The following is a 21,522-nucleotide window of genomic DNA, read 5'->3' as shown; positions in this document are numbered from 1 at the left end:
AGCCAATCCATTCCTAATATGACATCAAAGTCTTTCATATCTATGCAAATCAAATGAACTATCATTTCCCTTTCACAAATCTGAATAGTACAGGGTTCATACACATTCTCTAAGTTCACAATAAACCCTGTAGGTTTACTGACCATCAACTAATAAGTTAACTTTTTAAGTTTCACATATAGCCTTGGAGTAAAATTAGAAGATACAAATGAATAAGATGCACCAGAATTAAACAATACATATGTTGGTATATTAGAGACAACCTTAGCTTTCTCAGCTGTTAGTGCAAAGACCTTCCCAGTTGCCTGTGACTTCTTGGTGGGTGCAGAAGAGGATGAGGTCACACTCTGCTCACTCAGTTTCCTCTGAGGACAAAATCTTGCATAATGCCCCAACTGCTAGCATATATAGCACTTCACATTAATAGGCTGAGCTATAGACATTGTTGGTTATGACTGTGCTAACTGTGACTGGGTAGGTGCTCTACTAGCCTCTCTCTCTGTCTAGTTGCAATGGCAGAAGAAGAAGCTCCCCTTCCAAACCTTCCAAACTGTCTCCCTATGTTTCCTGTTCTGGCCCTTCTTACTGCCTGAATCTAATAACCTTCCCTCTACTTGTCCTTAATAGATTTTGCAATCTAAACCACATCAGCATAATTCTGGAGCCGATAAGCTAATAACATAGCTCCAATGCTAGACCTCAAACCCTACTCAAATTTCTTTGCCTTTGCATTGTCATTCTTCATATATTCTGGGGGAAAATAGTACAAGTCCTCAAACTACTGTTGGTATTCCAACACTGACTTTGGTCCTTGAGTCAAAGCCATGAACTCTAACTCCTTCCTGTCTCTCACACTGATAGGGAAATAGTTCCCATAGAACACCTCTACAAACTTATCCTAGGTGGGATGTGGATGTGTGGCTAGCAATATGGTTCTGGTAGCCTTCTACCAAGGCTTCATTTTGTAGTTGATAGGTAACACACATGATTTTCTGTTCATCACTACAACCTACCACTGCCAATGCCTTTTTAGTTCCTTCCACCCATTTTGATGGTGCTAATGGGTCAGAATTCACACCATCGAAGTATGGAGGCCTTTACTTCTGGAATTTCTCCATCAACTTACTCATATCAACCCATACTTGTACTATTGGTGGGTTCTCTAAACCTGTTGTCCTGTCTACGTACCAAGAATTGGTACATCCGGGGTTGCTTGCCCACCTGTAGTCTGTGGTGCAACTTGTGCAGGTCGAACTAGTATTCCCCTACATGCATTGTTGTGACCAATTCCTCAACAACCCTATTTTATTGTTGTTGTTGATGTTACAAACTCTAATGTATTGTTTGTTGTAGCCTTTGCTATATACCTGGATCATATTAGTCATTAAAGCAACCACATCATGTGCTGTAAGCACTGGAGGTACAAGAGATGACACAGATGTTGTCGCTATTGCAATGGCAAGTGCAGGAACCAATTCTTGTGGTCCCGATACTGACTCACTTTCCCTCTCATCACTCACAGACAACACAGGATGAGCTCTAGTAGTGGGCCGACCCCTTTTTCGGTGCCGTGTTCCTTGCTGAGGTTGAGCCCGTTTTGGTGGCATACTGGAAATTTCCTGAAAATCATAGCATATTAATTCCCAATGCTCAACACATATAGTTTCAATAAGGATGAGTAATGCAGCAACTGATCATACACAAATTTCCTAAAAAATTAAAAGGATTCAATCATATCCTAATCATGTTTCTATCACACACATCAAATTCACAACAATTAGGCTTTTATCTTAAAGTTTTTATTTCTTTGTTTCCTATTGCATTGGATGATCCTAAGGCCTTGTGGGTTGTCAACCTTCAGTCCTGGAGTTTGCTCTGATACCACCCTATCTGTGACACACATTGCCCTTCATATGGCATAGGCATGTCGGCATTGGATACCTTACCGTACCCAGTCAGCCTGCTTACCCCAGAATCCTACTCTAGGAGAGTCCACAACACCACAACCAAATGATATACAAAATCGGAATCAAAAGAACTTGCAGCAGGATAATACTCACCCAGTGCATCTAAGTGGTATCTGATAATATATGTAAAACAAAATTTAGAATTTACTTATAGTGATCCATATAATACATTAATCCAAGTAATCAAAATATATGTACAACAAAAGAATCCTTCCACCTGTCAAACCATCAAAAACTGCTCTCTTCCACCATCCTCATTTATACACAAAAATAATTATAATATAATATCTCAAATAAACTGTCCACCATATACACAATCATCACACTCGCAATCATGTCCATGGCTAAAATCATCAAAATCCGGAGTACATGCCAATTGATCCATAACTATAGCATCATGCTCAGTACTAGTAGTATGTAGGTGACTGCTCTCTTCATCTGTCGATCAAAGGAAAATGGGGGGTGAGCACTAGTAATGCTCTATGAGGGGTGGGGTAGAGCAAACACACACATCCATATGCATTGCATGCTCCACATATAATGATGATGCTCATGAATCCATTTATTTAACTATAAAAATTCCCTAGTCCTTTACAAAGTCTCATCACGTATGAGTATAGTGCTACGCAACGTAGGTGGCATTCCCTACCCTATACATTGGGCCCTTAGGAATACTAACTCGTTACAGGCAAGAGCCAACAGATCCCGATCAGAGCCTCGGTCCCCGGGCTAATCCCAAGATGGTAACCCCGTAAAATAATATCCACCAGGCATACACTATGTCGTATCCTATCCAAATCCATAACCGATATCACACATCTCATCACAAAGTGCACTGCTGATCAGACAGACACATATGTCGGGATTAGTCCGTACCTAACCTCCTACGAACAAGGGGTGTAGCACTTGGGGCTGTGATACCTAGCCAATATACTAAATGATTCACAACCAATTCATCTATACCACACATGCATACATGGGCACCTGCTCGTGACCCATCTCACTTGCCTTACCTTCCACATTTCCATTACCATCAATTCCATCATACAACAAACATGAAAGTAGATGCAAATGAAGAAAATAAATGTATATGCACAAACAAAACATGAAATGTATGAACAACAATAATAAACACACCAAAAGAAGTAAGATAGAGGGGCACCCACTCACCTAGACAATCCGAATCAGTTTCCACTTTTCCAAGTGCTGAACTTGTTCCCTCACTATTAACTGGAACTCCTAAAATCAATATATATATATATATATATTAAAATAGACTTGAGTTAATTTACACCCTAATTGAATCACTTTATATTCCCCTACAAGCCCTACAGATCCCCTCTCAGACCCACACTTTGCTATCAAAGTCTGAGGGCAAAATGGTCTCTGGAAGCCTAACCGGATGGAGACCCTGGTCTGACTGGCCGGCCGGATGTCTCCCACTGGTCATGCCTTTTCTGTAGAATTTCAATTCTGTTCAATTCTCTCTGCAGATTTCTCAATAATTCTGGTCATTGTTGCCTTAGTCCTATACTGATCTTCCACAACAGTGATACACTACTTAATTTCCATCAATGCATTAATCAATTCATTAATCCACTAATTAACTTTGATTAATTATACATTTTCAGCAAGAATCTCCAAAATCATTCCTCATTTTCCCATAATCTCACTCCAAAGTAAGGATTAGAGTAAAAACTTCATAATCAGACCTTCATCTAAGGTTGCATGCATGAAATTCTTCTCTAATGTCACTTTTCATGTAAGAAATTCAACCCTAATTATCATGCATGAACTTTTACAACCTTAGAACTAAGAATTAAGGTAGGATTTCTCTAAATCCTCATGTATTATATCTATTTTAAGAATCTGAGTGAAAATCCTCACTCTCAAGTCCCAATCGGCCATGGTTCTTGGAACCAATTTCTGATTTTTAAGGTCCTTCAGTTAAACCATAAAAAAAAAAAAAAATAATCAAGACCTCCTTACATCAATTCCTTGCTGAAATTTCAGAATTTTTCTCCATTCTACATAATCATATCATTCCCTTTTCCCCCATTTTTTGAAATAATTTCTTGTTACAAATTAACATGAAGTAAGTGACTTACCTTGTAGATGAATCCTCTAACAAGGTCCTGAGAGCAACAATCTCTTCTCTAATCTTCTTCTCTTCTCTTCTCTTCTTCTTCTTCTTTTTCTTTTTCTTCTTCTTCTTCTTCTTTCTTCTTTCTTCCTCTTGCTGGCCAAGTGATTTGTGTGAGAATGGTGGGGGCACTTATATAGCCCCACTAAACCATAATATATATATATAACATAATATATATTATATATGTATATATACTTATATTACTTATACAATATGATGTATATATATATATATATATATATATATATATATATATATATATATATATATATATATATATAAAACCAATTATGTTATGAAATTAAATTAATTTTATGATTTTATTAATTAACTAACTTAATCATGTCAAACTCATGGGAATAGGTCCACATGTCAAATTTCCAAGGGTGGGATCCATTTTAGCCAATTCTGGCCATCTGTTCACATGACAGGCAAACCTGTCATGTCCAAAACTCTCTAGCTGGTTGAGCCAGACTTGCTCCCCCTTTGAGTCTATTGTATGCTCTATCATATCCAATCTATATTAAGGGTTAGTAATCACCTATTGGCCCACTTTGCTTGCTGACTCTTCCAACACTGTTGGTATGAGGCACAGGTACATGTTGGGTCATCCTCCCCTTCCTAGCATTCCACTGTTGCCAACCAAGCCAATGTTGGCTTCTCCAATCTGATACTCTTGCCTGTTTACAGTCAATGTAAAGAGGTGATATTTGAGGTGTTACAAGCAAACCTTGGAAATTTTATGGTGTGAAAAGTGAGTGTTAAGCTCTGCTACAATGGCACCATAAAATTTATAATTTTACACTTGTATGGAAGAAAAAGAATACCAAAAACAAAGGGAGGACTTATGGGAGAAGGGTGTATAAATTAAATAAATATGAGAATGGTATTTTTATATGTGGGAAACAGAGTTATGACTTTTGACGGAAGTTCGAAATCGGAATATGAGGGTTTGAAACATATGGAAAAGTATAGTCATATGTGGTTTATGGAAATGAATACAGGAAAACCCAACATGGGTCAAGATATACCAAGTGAAATCCTAAGAAGGTAATGCTAAGGGAATATTGGTAATCTGTGAAGTTAGATGGTAATATATGGGGTTAAATAGTAAAGAAAGAGAAATTAATTGGAATTTGCCATGCAATAAATCCAAGGTATATGGAAGTGCCTCAAGAAGTAAAATAGAATTATTTGTGATGATAAACGAAAATTCACTTCCCTAAGTAAAGAGAAAGATATGAAAATATAAGGGAATACCTAATATAATCCATGACATTGTGGGATTCAGAAGAAAATCTTATATTAAAAAGAATGTGGAAAGTCAGTAAAGATTTCCATGTGTACAACCATACCTAGATGGATGACATAATGGATGTAGGGGCATATTTAAAGGTTCAAATGCATCAGGTTTCATGTGGAACCATTGAGCCTACAATTTGTTATTAATTTTAAGGGAATTACAAAAATGGGTTATTCAGTAAAGTACGAAACCAAACAGACCCTAAGATCTGTTTTGGGCTTTTAAATGAAGGAAGGTCGGCCACTGTTCACCTTTCCCTTTTCTTCTACATACGTATGTAAACGGAGAAGAAAAGAAAAGAGGAAGGAAGGAAGAGGGAAGAAGAAGAAGGGGGAGAGAGAAGCTACCACCTCTCTATTGCTGCTGCTGTAGCTGCTCTCTTCACCTGTTGATAGTAGGAAAAGAAGGTTGCCAGAGGTGCTACCATGGCTAGAGAAGGTATGCACCTGAGCATCACCTACCCTGCCTGCCTACCTCAGAAACCCTAAAGAGGTAAAATACCCTAACCCATCCAAGTGAATTGAGCTAGGGTAGAATTCAGCGAGTGACAGGGTTAGTCATTAATTGAAATTGGGAGTGGAAAATTGCTTGTGGGACCCCAATACAACCACCCATAGCAAAAGCCTCAATTCTTGGACCCCAATTGAAACCCAATTGGTTGTAGGGTTGTCCAAACCTAGGTCATAGGGATTTTCCAAATTGGGCTAAATTGATAGCAATTGGTAGTGGGATTGACCCCCACAAAATCACAATCTTGCCCAGAAGTGAGTAGAAATTTTAGCTGGCACACCTAGGGTGCAAATTGGGAGAACTGGGACCCAACTGACCCAATGAATTACCCTAATACCCAAATTGGAATTGGGTGATAGGTCCGTAGGATGTAAATTATTAAACTACATGTGTAAGGCAAGGCGCTGGTATAGGGAATTGCCCAGTATAATTCTTCCAAGGAGAAGGCAAGGAATTGGGTGAAAATGGCCTATTTTGCCAGGGAACCAGCTAGCCAGTTTGGCCCTGATAGAATAGTGGCTTTGGGATAGTATTGGTCCCGAATGCCCAATAGACTATGAGTATGTGACCCAACCTACCTGGAAATGAGGGTATGGTTTATGACTCAAATAAGGAAAAAAATGCCAGGAAAGAGTTGGGTTGTGGAATACCAGTGTGGAACCTACCTATGCCCGGTAACCTTAGCTAAGTGCATTTAGGAGTTGAGGATATTACAGACAAGTCCAGTTGGATAATTGGTGACCAAATATCTATAAGTTTGTTCCGCTAGTCCAAAAAATGGACTCATTGACTATGTGAGTTGGGTGAAAAACCTACATAGGCATCGGAAGCTAGACTGGTATACTGGCTTGGTTAGCTGGAAAAATACAAACCTAAGGTCAAAGTACTCCTTATTAGCTGAGTGTGGAATCCGGCACAGGAATTTAGCTGAAAACATAGGAATTGAAATTAATAAATGATTATTAAAATAAAATTAACCTCTAATATGAATTGTTTAGTTAGGAGCCTGAAATACCTGATGAGGATACACGTGATCGGGAATTCAGAGAAAGAACACCAGATTTGGGAATCAGGTGAGTGGGTGATTTGTTTTATTTTACGGAGTGTTTCTATATACTTTTTGTGTTCTACATGCTCATGTGGAATGTGATAATTACCACGTTATGGATTTATATTATATGAAAATAAATATTTCACATGTTGCATGATTTCACCAACTTGGATGTGATCGAGGTTTTGTGGATGTGTAGTATGTTAGCTGTGTGGTGATGAATGTAATATTGGCGGTCTGAGACATGGTGTGGCTGTGGTTCTTTATGGGATCGTGGTCCCAGAGGTCAGTCTTACAGCTATGGCCACAGATGTGTGAATGGATGCATGTAGATGAAAATGGTTATGATCACATCCCAATGCTATAACCCCTAGCCAATAGGGGAGTAAGATATTGGCTAATCCCACTTGGTGGTAGGTCACGGAAGACTACTATGCCCAGATACAACATACTGTATCTTGAGAAGGCACAACATGGTATGACGTACTATACGCATGGCCATCAGACAGCATAGGAGACTGGGATTCTGAGACCATGGCTGTCAGGGATTACTATTTAGGGGTTGGTTGGGGGACCGAGGTTCTTTCTAAGACTAGATGACTCATGCTTGCAGCTAGCTTGTATCTCTGAAGCCAGACGTAGATACCACCTATGTTGCTTATAGAATTTATACCCACATATTGAGACTTAGTAATTAAAATGGAAATTAGAATAATAAATGAATCTTGTGGATTATGCATTTGGAGCATTTTGGTATGATATGTGTGAGCATGTGCTGGCATCATGACTTGTATATGCGTGCTTGCTTGCTCACACCTCACTAGGCTTGTGAATCTCACCCCTCGTTGATATATGTATTTAGATAGTGGAACCGGAACTGAGAAAAACAAAAGATCAGTATGGTTGTGAAGCTATGTCTATGGGACACATTGTAGCTAGATGGATATCCCTTCTATTTCTACATTTATTTTTATTATTAATGGGTTGTAAGGTTTATTTATTATTATTGTAACCTGTGAATTTCTTTATAACATGCATGTATTTATAACTATCATTGTAGTTGTTCACCACATATATGATTCCTAAGGATTGTATATCCGTACTCTGATTTTGATAGGCATTCTGGTTTGGTTACTACACTGTGTCCATGATCCTGGGTATTGGTAGGCTGACTGGATCTAGAATCCAGTGCCGCATGCCTTAGCCAAATTTGGGGTAGGGTGTGACAATAAACCTGATTGCGGATGTGATGATTGTGCCTTTGGTGGCTTGGATTGTTGAGTGTCTTTAGTGATCTTACTTTACATTTTGTGTATATATTTTGTGCATATAATATGGATGATCAAATATGTAACGACTTGGAGATGCACTAAATTTAAAATTTTAACTTTTGTGTATGTTTGTAATTAGTATCACATAGAGGACACTAATTAAGTATAAATTTTTGTTATATATGTGATTTTAGTGATCTTGGTGCATTATGCATATTAGCCTACAACTTTGGGATCCTGAGGAATCAAGCTGACTGGATACGATTAGGTGTCCAGTGCCGTATGCCTTAGCCTATGAGAGGTTGGATGTGAGTCGTGTGACGACCCAAGGGAATTGGGGGCATCTAATATACCCAAATTCACGTTGCCAATAGGTGCATGACATGTGGCATTCAAAAGAGCTAAGCATAAAATCAAGGGACTTTCCACCAACTCCGAGCTCCTACCTACAAGGGTAAACAGGGAATTTCACCCCTTATTGAAATTAGAGCTTCATTACATGTATCCTATAAAAAAAAGGAAAGAAAGACTAAAGAAAAGTGGTCAATCTCTTTCATAATCTCTCTCCACTATTCCAATAATTTATTGTTGTCTGAAACTAACTTACGCATCCGAGCCTCCTAGCCAAAGCACCTTCCGACCCAATGTTCAAACTGATACAAGGAGGATTAATGAAGGAGTTACTTGACCCAATGTTCAGACTTAGCCCATGTGATTCAAATCAATTGAAGAAGATAAAAGTTACAGCTGCTTGCATCGAATGTGAAGAATCCAAGAGGCCTAGAATCAACCAGATTGTTGCAATTCTGCAAGGAGATGAAAATTATATAACTTATTCAGGAAAAAATAATTCGGGAGCAGAGTACTGAAGAAGATGTTGAGAAGATGTTGAGAAGATGTTGAAGGTAGTTATTTGGAACCAATGATGATTATGACAGTGTTAATGCCAAGTCATCCAAGCACCGATTGTAGTTTATCCTTTGCTTTGACTGATGTGCTGTCACTTTGCAGGAAAGGCTGGGGAATGGGCAGAATGGTTTGGATTTATTTAAAGCCAATTGTTTCAAATGAAAAAACAATTTAATTTTGATTAATTCTATTTCATAATATCGTTCAAGGGACTTACAGAATCGTACTTATATCATTCCCTCTTTAGAATGAATTTTCAGCTTTTCATGAAAGAACTCTCAGGATCGGGGAAGGAAAGATACACAGAATAAAGGAATGTTACGAGGTCGGTGGTACCCTAATCCCTGAAAGTTGAACGTGCAATTTGAAATATAAGAATTTGATTCCTAAATATGTAATTCTTATTACATAATTAGAACAGAAAAAAAGAATCTTCATCAAGAGCAAGATTAGACTACCAAGCAAAAGCAGAAAGTACATATGATGGATAAGCATCATATTTGGATGCAAGAGCTTGGACACAAGTTGGATCTGCAACCTCTCCAAAACTATCTAGTCCAAGTTCATTTGCATGAATCCCTCCAGTGATAAATGCTGATTGGATTCCAGTGAAATTAGCACCTTTAATGTCATGGTGGAGAGAGTCACCAACAGCGATACAGTCAGAAGCATCTACACCGGTTAGGGCCATAGCTGCTTCATAGATTACCTGTTAAAAGGTTTGATAAGACAAAACACTCAATAAACAACTCAAGTATTTGACATCAGATAACTAATAAATAATAGAAATTTATCAGAAGATTGCTCACCTTCCATGTTCTGCATTCTAAATGCAATAGCATGAGTACCAAAAAACAGGTAAGAGCACAACATGCAGAATTATATAGAGGACTCACCACTTGCAGGTTTTATGAATGTTCTAGGACAAATTTGACCAATCAGTCTAATCAGATGATCCTATCAATCAAATTTATATTTTCAATTCTTTGTCATAATTACAAAATGAAAACAAATTGTGACGGACCACAAAGGGGCCCAGATCACTGCTTTGGTCTAAAATCATCCACTCGGTTGTTTTTGGCCTGCATCCCGTCTAAATGGAACCCATCACTTCATAAGCCTAACCTAGAGCAGGAATTAGATGTTCCAACTTGGACATCTCTCTCTCTCTCTCTGTCTCTCTCTCTGGGTGGGGTAGGAGAGGGGTAGAATCATCTCTATATGTTACCAGATCCAGTAACAAAGTCATGATATTCAGACATCACCTTATCAGGTTTTCCCATCCATTTCACTTCACCTCCCAGCTGCTCATATTTGGCTGCTAGCATACCTGGCATAGTCAAGAATACAAAGATCAAGACAAAGGACATGAATAAGAATGAGAAAGTCATCTAGTGAAGTAACTGCAGAAACACTATAGTTAAAGCATCAGCACAGAATTTCTTCAGGGAAAGTTTTCCAGCTTATCATGATGGCCAAATATCTGCCACGTGGCAGATCCATTGGCTCTAAAAGTTTGTGCAGTTGTTCTCTACATCACCATATAATAGTTACTAAATCTCAGCCTAAATAATTTTTCAGAAGGAAAAATAAAGCTTTGAATGATTGGAATTTCAACTTTAGCAATTTATTTTGACCATTGAAAATGCAATGGTGAAAGCTCAATACATGGTGGGTCATAAGATTAAGATGGAAACTAAATTTGACACATGACTAATTCATAAGGTTTACAACTCAAAATAGCGGGTCATCACAATACCTTTCTCATGATTGGACCCTTTAATTGAAAATAAGCCTTCTAAAATGCTTTGCCTCAGGTTTGAATTATTGTAAGTAATGTACAGTTGAAACAAAAATAGAACAATTCTACAACGATGCCACCAATAATTGGGAAATTAACTAAAGATCATACTAATATGGTAACCAAATTTTCTATAAAATAACTTATATTTTGGTATGTTGGAACTATGGCCGACACTGGGGGAGTGGGGGGGGGGTTTAAATCAGTGTAATTAATTTATTTTCTTTTTCAGCCCTACCATACTATAGTTGCTTCCTGGCACTTACACAACAAATAAATCCATGTTCGTGAAACACACCAAGCCCAGGCGCACATACAACCATGTGGCAAGGTCTACCTGGTGACATGGTTTAGTATCTCCGCTACGTATCTTAAGTTTAGCAGACCGATACGGCGACCGATACTAATACTTCAATCCTTGATCTTAAGCATATCTTAGCATATCTCTGATATGTATCTTAAATTTATCCAACTGATATGGTGACCTATACCAGTAGTTTAATCCTTGCTGGTGTACACACCCATCCTGCAAACATAACACATGCAATCCACGGCACAAGATAAACGTGGTTCGGCAAGTTGTTTACATCCCTGGAGCAATGTCACTATGGGCTTCGTCACTCAACACTACGCTTTTAGTCAGCTACAACTGACAGGTACACCTATCCCAGTTACCCAGCATATAATCAGGAAGTGCTACAAGATGGTAGCTACAACTATCAGGTCCAGTACCCATTGAACACCCAAATAATAATAACGTAAATGGGTTATACAATGCCCTACATGCATAGTCTAGACTAGGTATTTTATCAAACACCACCTAGCTAGCATACATGGATACAAGAGTACAAATGAAAAAGAATAAGTGATAGAGATCCTTACAACCCTCGTCCCTCCCATACAAAGTCTTGACACCTAATGGAATCTTTGTCGCCACCAATGCTTCGATGCTCACTAGAATCTTTTTTTTTTTTTTTTGGATGAATAAAAAATTCATTACCGAGAAAAAAGAATATACAAGGGGAAGAAAGGGGGCGGGGGAACAAAGAGACAAAACCCTCAAAAAGAGGGCCGGGGGCAATCAACCCTCCAAGGGACTAGAATCTTTAAAAACCCCTCATGATGGAGAACTTGAATCTTCAAGTGAGCCTTGCTTGTGGGGACCTCCCTTCCCTCTCTCTCTCTCTCCTCTTTCTTGCATGGAGTCCTTAATGGAGCTCCATTAAAGCCAACCGACCTTCAATGGCCGTCAATGGTGCATCCATAGTTTTTAAGGCGGTAAGGCGACGAAGGCGTTCGAGGGTCTTTCGGAGCGCCTTAGCGATAAGGCGGGCATAAAGCGTCGCCTTATTGACTAAAGCGTTCTTGTGTAATTTGTTTATAAAACCAATCTATTTGGCTCAAATCCTAGTTGAATCCTATTACTCATATGTTAAATAAATATTAAAGGTTCATATTCATACCAATCAAGAAAACAAATCAATAAAGTGAATAAACTAAGTTCATCTTCATCAATCATCAATCATCATAACATATTAACATATAATATAAATACATAATTATGAAGAAAAATTATAAAAATAAAGAAAAGAAGACATAAAAAATACAAGTATTTATTATACTTACCTCTATAATGCCAAAATGAGTGCCTAAGTCCTAAGATCATCCACTATATTTCTACTCCTGTCAATGAAGAATGAAGCTCACCGCTGCCGGAGCAAAATGGTCGCCTAGATAAGTGGTTCTTCCTTGTTCCTTGATTCCTTCTCAAAGCCCTTTCTTAAAACCCTTGACAAAATCCAAACCCTATTTGTGAATCGTGTTTTTGTTTCGTTTGTTTTGGTTATTTTTGGTGGAGTAAAGTTGATCCCATACATCTCAAGTGTTAATAAAATCATACACCTACCAATAAAAAATCTATATTTGGAATATTCATCAAGTAATTTTAAAATGTGTTTAAAAAAAAAAAAAACCCATAAGGCGCCCCTTCACGTAAGGCGGAGCACTGCTTTACCATCTCTAGACCGCATCAGTGCCAAGGCGCTAGTAAGGCGTCGCCTTAGCAGCGCCTTAAAAACTATGGGTGCATCAATGCTCCAAATGGTGGTTGAGGTTGATTCAATGCACTCTCCAAGCTCCCACCTACCCTTTTGTATATTTCTTTTGATTTATAAGGCTCAGACATTCCAAGCACCCACCAATCCCTTTTGGGTTTTATTCCAGACCCCCAAAGGAGCAGTCAACCAGCACAGCAAGCCCTTGGCGGCCCCCACAAGCAACTGCAGGTTTTCTCCATAAAACCCTGTGAAACCCTAGTCTGCCCAGATCTGGTTTTGAGATTGGTTTCCAAACTATTAGGTGGTTTCCAGCCATCTTTGGAGGCATACTTGGGGATGTTTTTGGCTACACTCGATCCCAATTTGAAGGCCATCCTAGGCCAGGTTTGACAATTGAGAGTTTTCTCCCTTCAAGCCCTATTTGACCTAATTTCTGGTTGTCTTCAGATCTGTTCTTCTCTGTTTAATCTGATTTGTTCTAAGTGACTATGGATCTTGTTTGGACTTCAATGGGACTGTTAACCCCTTTGGTAATTTATTTTGACATTCATACTCCTCTATTTGAATCCAACAAAAAATAGTTTCAAAATCAAATTCCAAAAAGATAAGTCAACCCCCCAGTCCAACAACAAAAATTAGATTTTTGGTTGTAGGGGCGATTTTCAACTTTCAAATGTTGGGGTTTTTCTCAATTATGAAAATTTCGTAAATATTATCATGGTAAAACGTCACTACAAACCAAAAGTGTAGTAAATTAAATTTTGTGTTGCCATCCATGAAATTATTTTCATTCAGCCAATTTTAACATAAGTTCTTTTTTTTTTTTTCCATTTTTTGGATAACAAATTCATTACCAAGGGACGAAGGGGGAGGGAATATACAGGATCCCTAGGGTAAAGAGAAAAAAAGAAGTAAATATACAACAACAATGGGGAAGGGGCAACAGGCCCAATAGGGGGGAGGATAGAGGGAGGGAGATCCCGGAGGCAAGAATGAGCTTATTCCAGGTAGAATCACGAACAGACCGGAGGGGGGGGGGAAGCGATCGAAGCTTGACTCTAACATCAAAGGAGATGGTGTTCCAAATCATACTGAACGAGCAGAAGTTAGAGGTCCATCTTCGAAGAATTACCATCCATATATGGTTAATGGAGGTGCAGAAGGCAAGCTTACCGCCAAAATCACAAATAGAATTACCAACATAGGTTATATCAACCTAGATCCATTCCCTACTGAGGGGGACAATTTTTCTCCTACTAGGCCAATAGAAACTGAGAGATTTTTTCCATATGGAGGAAAAGGGGCAATTACAGAAGAGATGATTAGGAATTCCAATCCTATTCCAGAAAAGACAATAAGTTGGAGGGACATTAATGTGGCAGTGGATAACAAAAGAATGAGTGGGGATATAGATGGAGAGGGCCCTCCAAGCCGTGAAGCTATGCCAAAGAATGTGGCCTTTAAACCAAACAATCTTACGCCAGGAGGCGAGAGGATTGTGAGAGCAAACAAGATCCCAAGCTGAGGAGTTGAAGAGGTTGGAAGGCGAGGGGGACCAAATGACTAAATCACCTCTACCTCAATTCCCAAGAGGGATTGGGGGGAGAGAGTGTGACACCCTAAATTTGGACCGGGGATAATTCTGTCTTTTGACCTAATGCAGGGTCAGGATGACTGGGGATGACTTTGGATTCTTTTGATGGTGTTTCAATAATAGTTATGTAGTAGAGATTTACCTTTAGCCATAGCTTGTGTGAAAATTTAAATGCCTAGTGAAAACCTAAAAATTACCATTTTGCCCCTACTACATGTTAACTTAAAATAAACACTAACTAATGAATTTTCATAATCTGACAAACTCAATATCCTAAACTAACCTAATAAACCTTAGAAACAAATTTTGGGAAACTCTGGAACTTTCAGAAATTAGGGTTTCTTAGAGGCGGTGTGGGGCCTCCCTCCATATAAGACAAACAAAGTAGAATTTTGAATTAAAAGTTCCATATTAGTTTTAATATGATATTTATGGTTGATCTAGGCCTTTTTATATGTTTCAAAATTTGAATACTACTTAACTAGGAGTTGTTGACTTTTGGGAGGGGCGTGGGACTCACCCTAGGGCTACACCTAAGCAACTAATAAACAAATTTAAATAATCAAATAATTGATTAATAATTATTTTTCACTAATCCTAGTTGTATTAGGACTTCTGAACCTAATCCTAGTGTGACTATAACATTCCTATTCTAGGGACCAATTGGACCCTTTAAGCCAAAATGACCCAAAACCGGTTGAACCATCGAACCAGCCTTGAACATGGTTCAAGGTTTCCATTGATACCGTCGAAATTTCCCACATTTCCACGGTATCCTAGGACTCCGATACCAAATACCATGCGACTTTAAAAGTCACTGGTTTCAACCAATATCGGCCAAAATTCCCACATTTTGACCAAAATGTGGGAATTTTCGAGTGGACCAATGGATCAACTTTTATAAAACCTTCTTAAGTGGTAAACCAAGCCTTCTTATTTCAAATTTTGACCCTTTCCCCCTATTTCTTCTCTATGAAGTGGTGAACTGGGGAAAACACTCAAGATTTTGCTCTTGTGCCATCAAATCTTCATTTTAAGCTTGAATCTTGCACATTCTTAGCAAATCTACCTAAGGAAGGAAGTTTGGACTAAAAAGGTAAATCCCATCTTCCCCAAACCTCGTGTACCATCATTGGAGAGCACCGGTTCATTTGGATATGGTGGTGGGTATAGACAGTATGGTGGATCTTCTACTTCATTTGAACAGTATGGTCATCTTTGGGTGTCCATCCAAACCTTGTCTGCCACATCCACATCCTATCACTATGACTGAGCCATTCCCTAGCATAGTTGTCAAGGCGTCGGCACCTTGGCGTCCAAGAGGTTTGCCTAGGGCCTGGGTGACTATCACCTTATTGCACTGTATGTCACCTTATACTTTTTGCACTTATTTATGCCAAATACCATTTTGTTTGTAAATGATTTTATATTTTTTTATTTCATTTACTTAAGATATTATTCATAAATAAGCAATTACCCTCTATTTAAATCCAATAAAAATAGTTTAAAATCAAATTCCAAAAGGATAAAAAGTCAATCCGGTCCAAAAACAAAACTGGTTTTTTGGTTGTAGGGCGATTTTCAACTTTCAAATGTTAAGGTTTTTCTCAATTCTGAAAATTTTATAAATTTTATCATGGTAGAACATTGCTAAAAACCAAAAGTTCGGTAAAATAATCTTTTGTTTTGATGTCCATAAAATTATTTCCATTCAGGCGATTTAACAGCATTGGCGCACTTTAAAATAAGTTTGACCGCAACATAACTTTGTCATAACAACTCAGATTTAAGTAATCTTCGACTTGTTGGAAGTGTGACTATGTTGATTTTTTATGACCTGATGTTGCCTAATGTTGATTGACTTTTTACGTCATAGGATATATATTATAACGTACAAAATAACTTTAGAAAATAAGGGTATAAAAAATGACACATGGGCGATTTGATTGCCATGGCAATGCCATAGCAGGCGATTCACCGCCAAATCGATTAACCACCCCTCCACCGCCATCGGTCGCCATGATGCCATGACAACTATACTCCCTAGGTTGGGATACCTAGCTGATGCTAATGATGCATCGTATAGAAGGGCAGTGACAGACTACCAAAACAATTGGGACTCATATGTGGTGCATTTAGAGGAGCGGCTACGACATCTGCAGTGGTATGCAGCTCGTGGACCCGCCTAAACACTCTACTTGAAATTAATTATTAAGTGTTGACTGTTGATTGTTGAGACTTGAGACTTGAGAGATAACTCACAATTATGTAATATTATTATTTATTTTAGATCCTTTACATTATGTCTTGTTTGCTTTAAACTTTTAATAATGTATTTCACATTTTTAGTTAGTAACTTATATATGTACTTATGTAGTATAATTTTAGTCAATGAGTTAATGTACGTTAGCAAACTTTGGTCAACACCACAAGTATTACTTTAGGTATTGTTTCCATGAAACTAATTATGTGAATGGGTTAGAAATGTCTAAAATAGGACGTATACAAAAAATAGGCAAAAAAACACATTTTGGGGGTCGAAACCAAAATTTCCACCACTGGGAAAATTTCCCTGGTTTCGTCGAAATTTCCTAGATTTCCACCGAAATTTTGGTCTCCCCAAGGGTCGGAACTAGGTCGAAACCCGATATTTTGAACCTTCGCCTTGAACCAAACCAACCTAAACCTACCCGCACACCATGGATGTGCAACTACAGCCCCAATCCAAAAAAAATCGTCCCCTTTATGGTTGGATGAGATAGGTAGGCCAAAAAGGCTGAATGGGAGGAAAAAAAAAAAAAGGGAAAGGGACTTCTATGCTTATCCGAACTTCACCTTTTTATCCTCTTTTATTATTATTTAATTCTAATAGACTAATAACTAATCTAATCCAACTACGCATCTTAACTAAGTATAATCTAACTCTACACATATATCTCTAATGGAAGGTTAGATTAGAAGGCACTTAAGAGTCCCAAAAGGAGAAGGGGCCTCCACCTCCTTTTTGGGCTAGCTTCTTTATATAATTAAAACTCATTATTGGAGCATCAATTTGCAAAATAGTTTGAAAGGGGGAACAAGAGAAAATTAGTCCAAGCTTGGGAGAAAAAGAAGAAGAAGATAGAGAGGGGGGATCCTTTGCAACATTCAAAGCTCATCTTCCTCATCTAGATATAGAACTTAGGAGCTTCTTCAATCTCCAATAAACCAGCAATTTTTTTAGAAAAATTCTGTTTTCACCTCAAATCGAATCTAGCTTACTTTTAAGCTATCGGTGAGTAGATCCAACAATTGTGCATTGCTTTGGATATAATTTTACATGCTTTTCTTACTTTTCACCAAAATAGTAAATTTTACATGTTATTGTGTTTTTAAATACTTTTTAAACATGTCTACAGTCTACTTCACTACATATTTAACTCATTATGTCCACACATGAGGTGAAATAACCTAGAGGGGGGTGAATAGGTTATACTAGTGGAAATTCAATTTTTAAAAATTATTATCCCAAGTGTGATTGTAAACAAAAGAAATGCGGAATGAAATAAAATTCTCACAATCACACAACACCAAGAATTATATAGTGGTTCGACTCAACCTAAGTCTAATCTACTCCCTACAAGATCCTCTTGTAAGGTATTCCACTAGTTCTTTCCTTTCAGTACAGTAGGTAGGAAGGAAAACCTTTACAATCTTTTAAGGATAAGAGTATTCGTACAAATCTTCTTTACAAGTAGAGAGGCACCTTACAATCTCCTTTAAGGTAGAGAGACACCTTACACTCTTTTAAGGATAAGAGAATCCTTACACAAGCCTAATTACAGTCTAGGACTTAATGTAAAACAGAAAAATAGAAATAGTGATATAAAGAGGTTACATTTGGTGTGGGACAAATGATGAATGCAATAATAGAATAGATGCACCTTATAAAACTCTTCACTAGGTCTTTGACTTGCACAGTGAGAATATGGAAGACTTTTGATGGACACTTGAGCTTTTCTTTGTGATGTAATGAAGACCAAATTGCTCAAGCAATAATGAATACCTTTTTGACTTTGAATGCTCTTAAAGAATGCTCTTATGCTTAGGATTAATTCATTATTAATTAAGAGCATCTTAGGTATTTATAGGTGAGGTTAGGTGATCATTTTAAGCAGAAAATTAGGCTCTAACAGTCATATTTTGGGTCCACGGTCGCCCGTCATCGGTAGTCGGTCAATCGCCAGTAGCTGTTGAGGCAAAATATAGCCATTGGGGCACTTCCAGGCATGCACCAATCAACCAGGAGTTTCATCCAGTCGATCTTGGACAGTGCCGGTCGACCAGGGCTTCCAGCTGGTTGACCGCCCGTAGGCTCTGTCCAGCTTTGACAGACTTTTGTCATATTGACCAGTCGTCAGTCTTTTGGCCATATCTTTTCGGTCTGATTTCGGATTGACTTGATTCAAATTGCGTTGGAATCGTGACTTGATTTCCTACAACTTTCATGCGGGGTTCATCTCGTGATACTGACATCTGGAATACCCAAAATATCCTTGAGTCAAGTCGTCGTGATTTTCACATAATATCACATGAACGTATGTTTCCTAATATGTTCAACACCACCTAAGGACTTCCATAGTTGGTCAAAGGAATGTCCTAAGGTCATTCTAGTATGATGATATGCAATGTATGGTGTGCTTGCACATATACATATAGAGTGTACAAGTTACAATTGAAGAGTCTAAGCTATCCTAGAAATCTTCATCTTGACTTGACACTTGGAATCTTCATCATCACTTGACGCTCCCACTCTTAGCATTCCATTTTCTATACTTCTTGATTGTGCTTCCATGTCTTGGTCTTTGTGTCTTGACTTGAAGTCTCCAAATATACGTAGCTTTGAGATATCTTCTTATGCTAGGCAACACTTAGCAATCAAGGTTAAAGCTACTTGTTTGTTTGTTATTACCAAAACATATATAGGAGTTTGGGCATATTCCCAACATGAGGGTTTGAGAAGCTACTTTTAGTACTTCGCCATTTAATTAGATATGTGTGTGCAACCTTGTTTTTAATGAAGCATGTAATAAGATAATTAAACTATCATGCTTGTAATTGTTTGGACGAATGTAATGAGTGCATTCCATGATTATCACCTCATGCATTGTATGTGCATCTATTCCATTTTTACTTGCTTTATTTCAAAAATACGTTCCAATGATCTAATTGGGAAAATTGAGATTTGTGTGAAGGTTCTGTATTAATCTTCCATATTCTCGTTGTAAATTGTATTAATGTGTAATGAAAATTAGAAATCAGAATCGATCTTTTATATATGTATATAGTGGTTAGGGTGGATGTAGGGAGTTGCAAACCCTAGTTTCTGATCTTGTTTGTTCATTTTCCTTCTTTCATTGTTGAGAGGCCGTATGGGATTCTATGCCTAATGGTTATTCTATTGGGGGGGGGGGCATGCCATGCAAAACCATCTGGGGGTATGTTTTGTCATTGTTCACATTAGTGTCACTGGTTTCTACATGACCTTTGTACGCAAAGTGGAGGCAGTGAGTGGGAATGGGGGACTGACATGTTGTCATGAGTGCCATCCACAGACCATGAGGGTGTTCGGTGACCATGACCTATCACTAGCTATTCTAGGGAGAGTGTTATTTATTTCATTATTTCATCATCTTTTATTCGTTGTCGTTTTGTGCAATTTATCATTAGCATGACTATGATAATGAGCTTCGTTGTTATACTATGATATATGCCTGTCTTTTGCTTGGTTATGCATGCCACTATTTTAGGCTTTGTGTTGTTGTCAGACTTACTTGCTAAGCTTTCCCAAAGCTTACATCATTAACACTTTTAGACAATTATGGACAAACCTATGGAGGAGAGTATTTGGAGGATGACCATGATGACAATGAAGACATTTAGATTTCAACTTTAGTTGAGCATTATCACTTTATTTGGAGATTATTCAGGAGATGTTAAATTTCAGATTTGGATTTCAATTTGAAATGGTTGTAATAATGCTATTTAGTAAACCACTTTATTTCACATTGCTGATGTGTGTGCTTATGGTTTCATTCCAGTTCATGGCCTTTAACCCAGATCCTGTGGACCGTTAGTCCCTAAACCGCTATGGTGGTTTTGGGTGCGTTACACGGAGGACCAGATATCTAGGAGGGGGGAGGAGGGGAGGGGGGACTAAAACTCATTAGAAATGATGGTGGCCACATGAGAGTCTCTATATAGCCCAAAAGAATAAACTGTTCTACCGCCCACTAAGGGGAGGAGAATACCAGATGGTTCCAAGTTATCAAGCCAAAGGGAGATGGAGAGACCATCCCCAATAGAAGAAAGAATGACGGAAAGGGCAACAGCATGCAGGGATATGATAGAATGCCAAACCCCATGAAGCATTTGCATAGGAGGAAACAGCCCAGATAGAATCTTTCCAAAGCAGAGAGGAATAAAACCTGAAGTCCGTACTCCAGATCCGTACTCCAATCTATGTACCTTTATTGGTCTGGAATCTTTGTCCTCCCTCCCTCAACCATCAAAGCTATTGAGTCTCTCATTAGCTCATTTCTTTGGAAAGGATCCGGCTCCACCAAGTTCCTCCGCCCCTCCAGTTGAAGCTCTGTCTGCCTCCCTAAAGCCGAAGGTGGTCTTAGCCTTAGGCGTACCAAGGATATGAACTCGGCGGGTATCCTCAAGCTGGTAGGTAGAATTGCATCAAAATAGAACAGCATCTGGGTCTCCTGGGTTTACTCCTATCACCTGAAATTGAACTCTATTTGGTCCACTGTTCTGGGTCCAGACTCCTCTTGGGTCTGGCAAGGCATCCTTAGCTTCAGACCTCTGGCATTAGAGGCTATCATCTACTTCCCAATCTACTTCTCTATAGCTGGACCCCTGGCAC

General features: G+C 38.4%; 1 protein-coding gene across 4 annotated transcripts in view; it reads right to left on the bottom strand.

Moving 5' to 3' along the window:
- Positions 1 to 9,502: 9,502 nt before the first annotated feature.
- Positions 9,503 to 21,522, bottom strand: part of LOC122091379 — an 83,286-nt gene continuing 71,266 nt past the window's right edge. For all 4 annotated transcript variants that reach the window (XM_042661278.1, XM_042661279.1, XM_042661277.1 and 1 more), the window contains 2 exons: positions 10,423 to 10,487; positions 9,503 to 9,866 (listed from right to left, as the gene is read on the bottom strand). In XM_042661278.1, the coding sequence (XP_042517212.1) occupies positions 9,612 to 9,866; positions 10,423 to 10,487 (320 nt within the window). In that variant the 3' untranslated portion in view covers positions 9,503 to 9,611. The remainder of the gene's footprint in view (positions 9,867 to 10,422; positions 10,488 to 21,522) is intronic.

The sequence above is a fragment of the Macadamia integrifolia genome, chromosome 10, assembly GCF_013358625.1.
Source record: "Macadamia integrifolia cultivar HAES 741 chromosome 10, SCU_Mint_v3, whole genome shotgun sequence".
NCBI lineage: Eukaryota > Viridiplantae > Streptophyta > Magnoliopsida > Proteales > Proteaceae > Macadamia > Macadamia integrifolia.
This window is presented reverse-complemented; position numbering and strand designations above follow the sequence as displayed.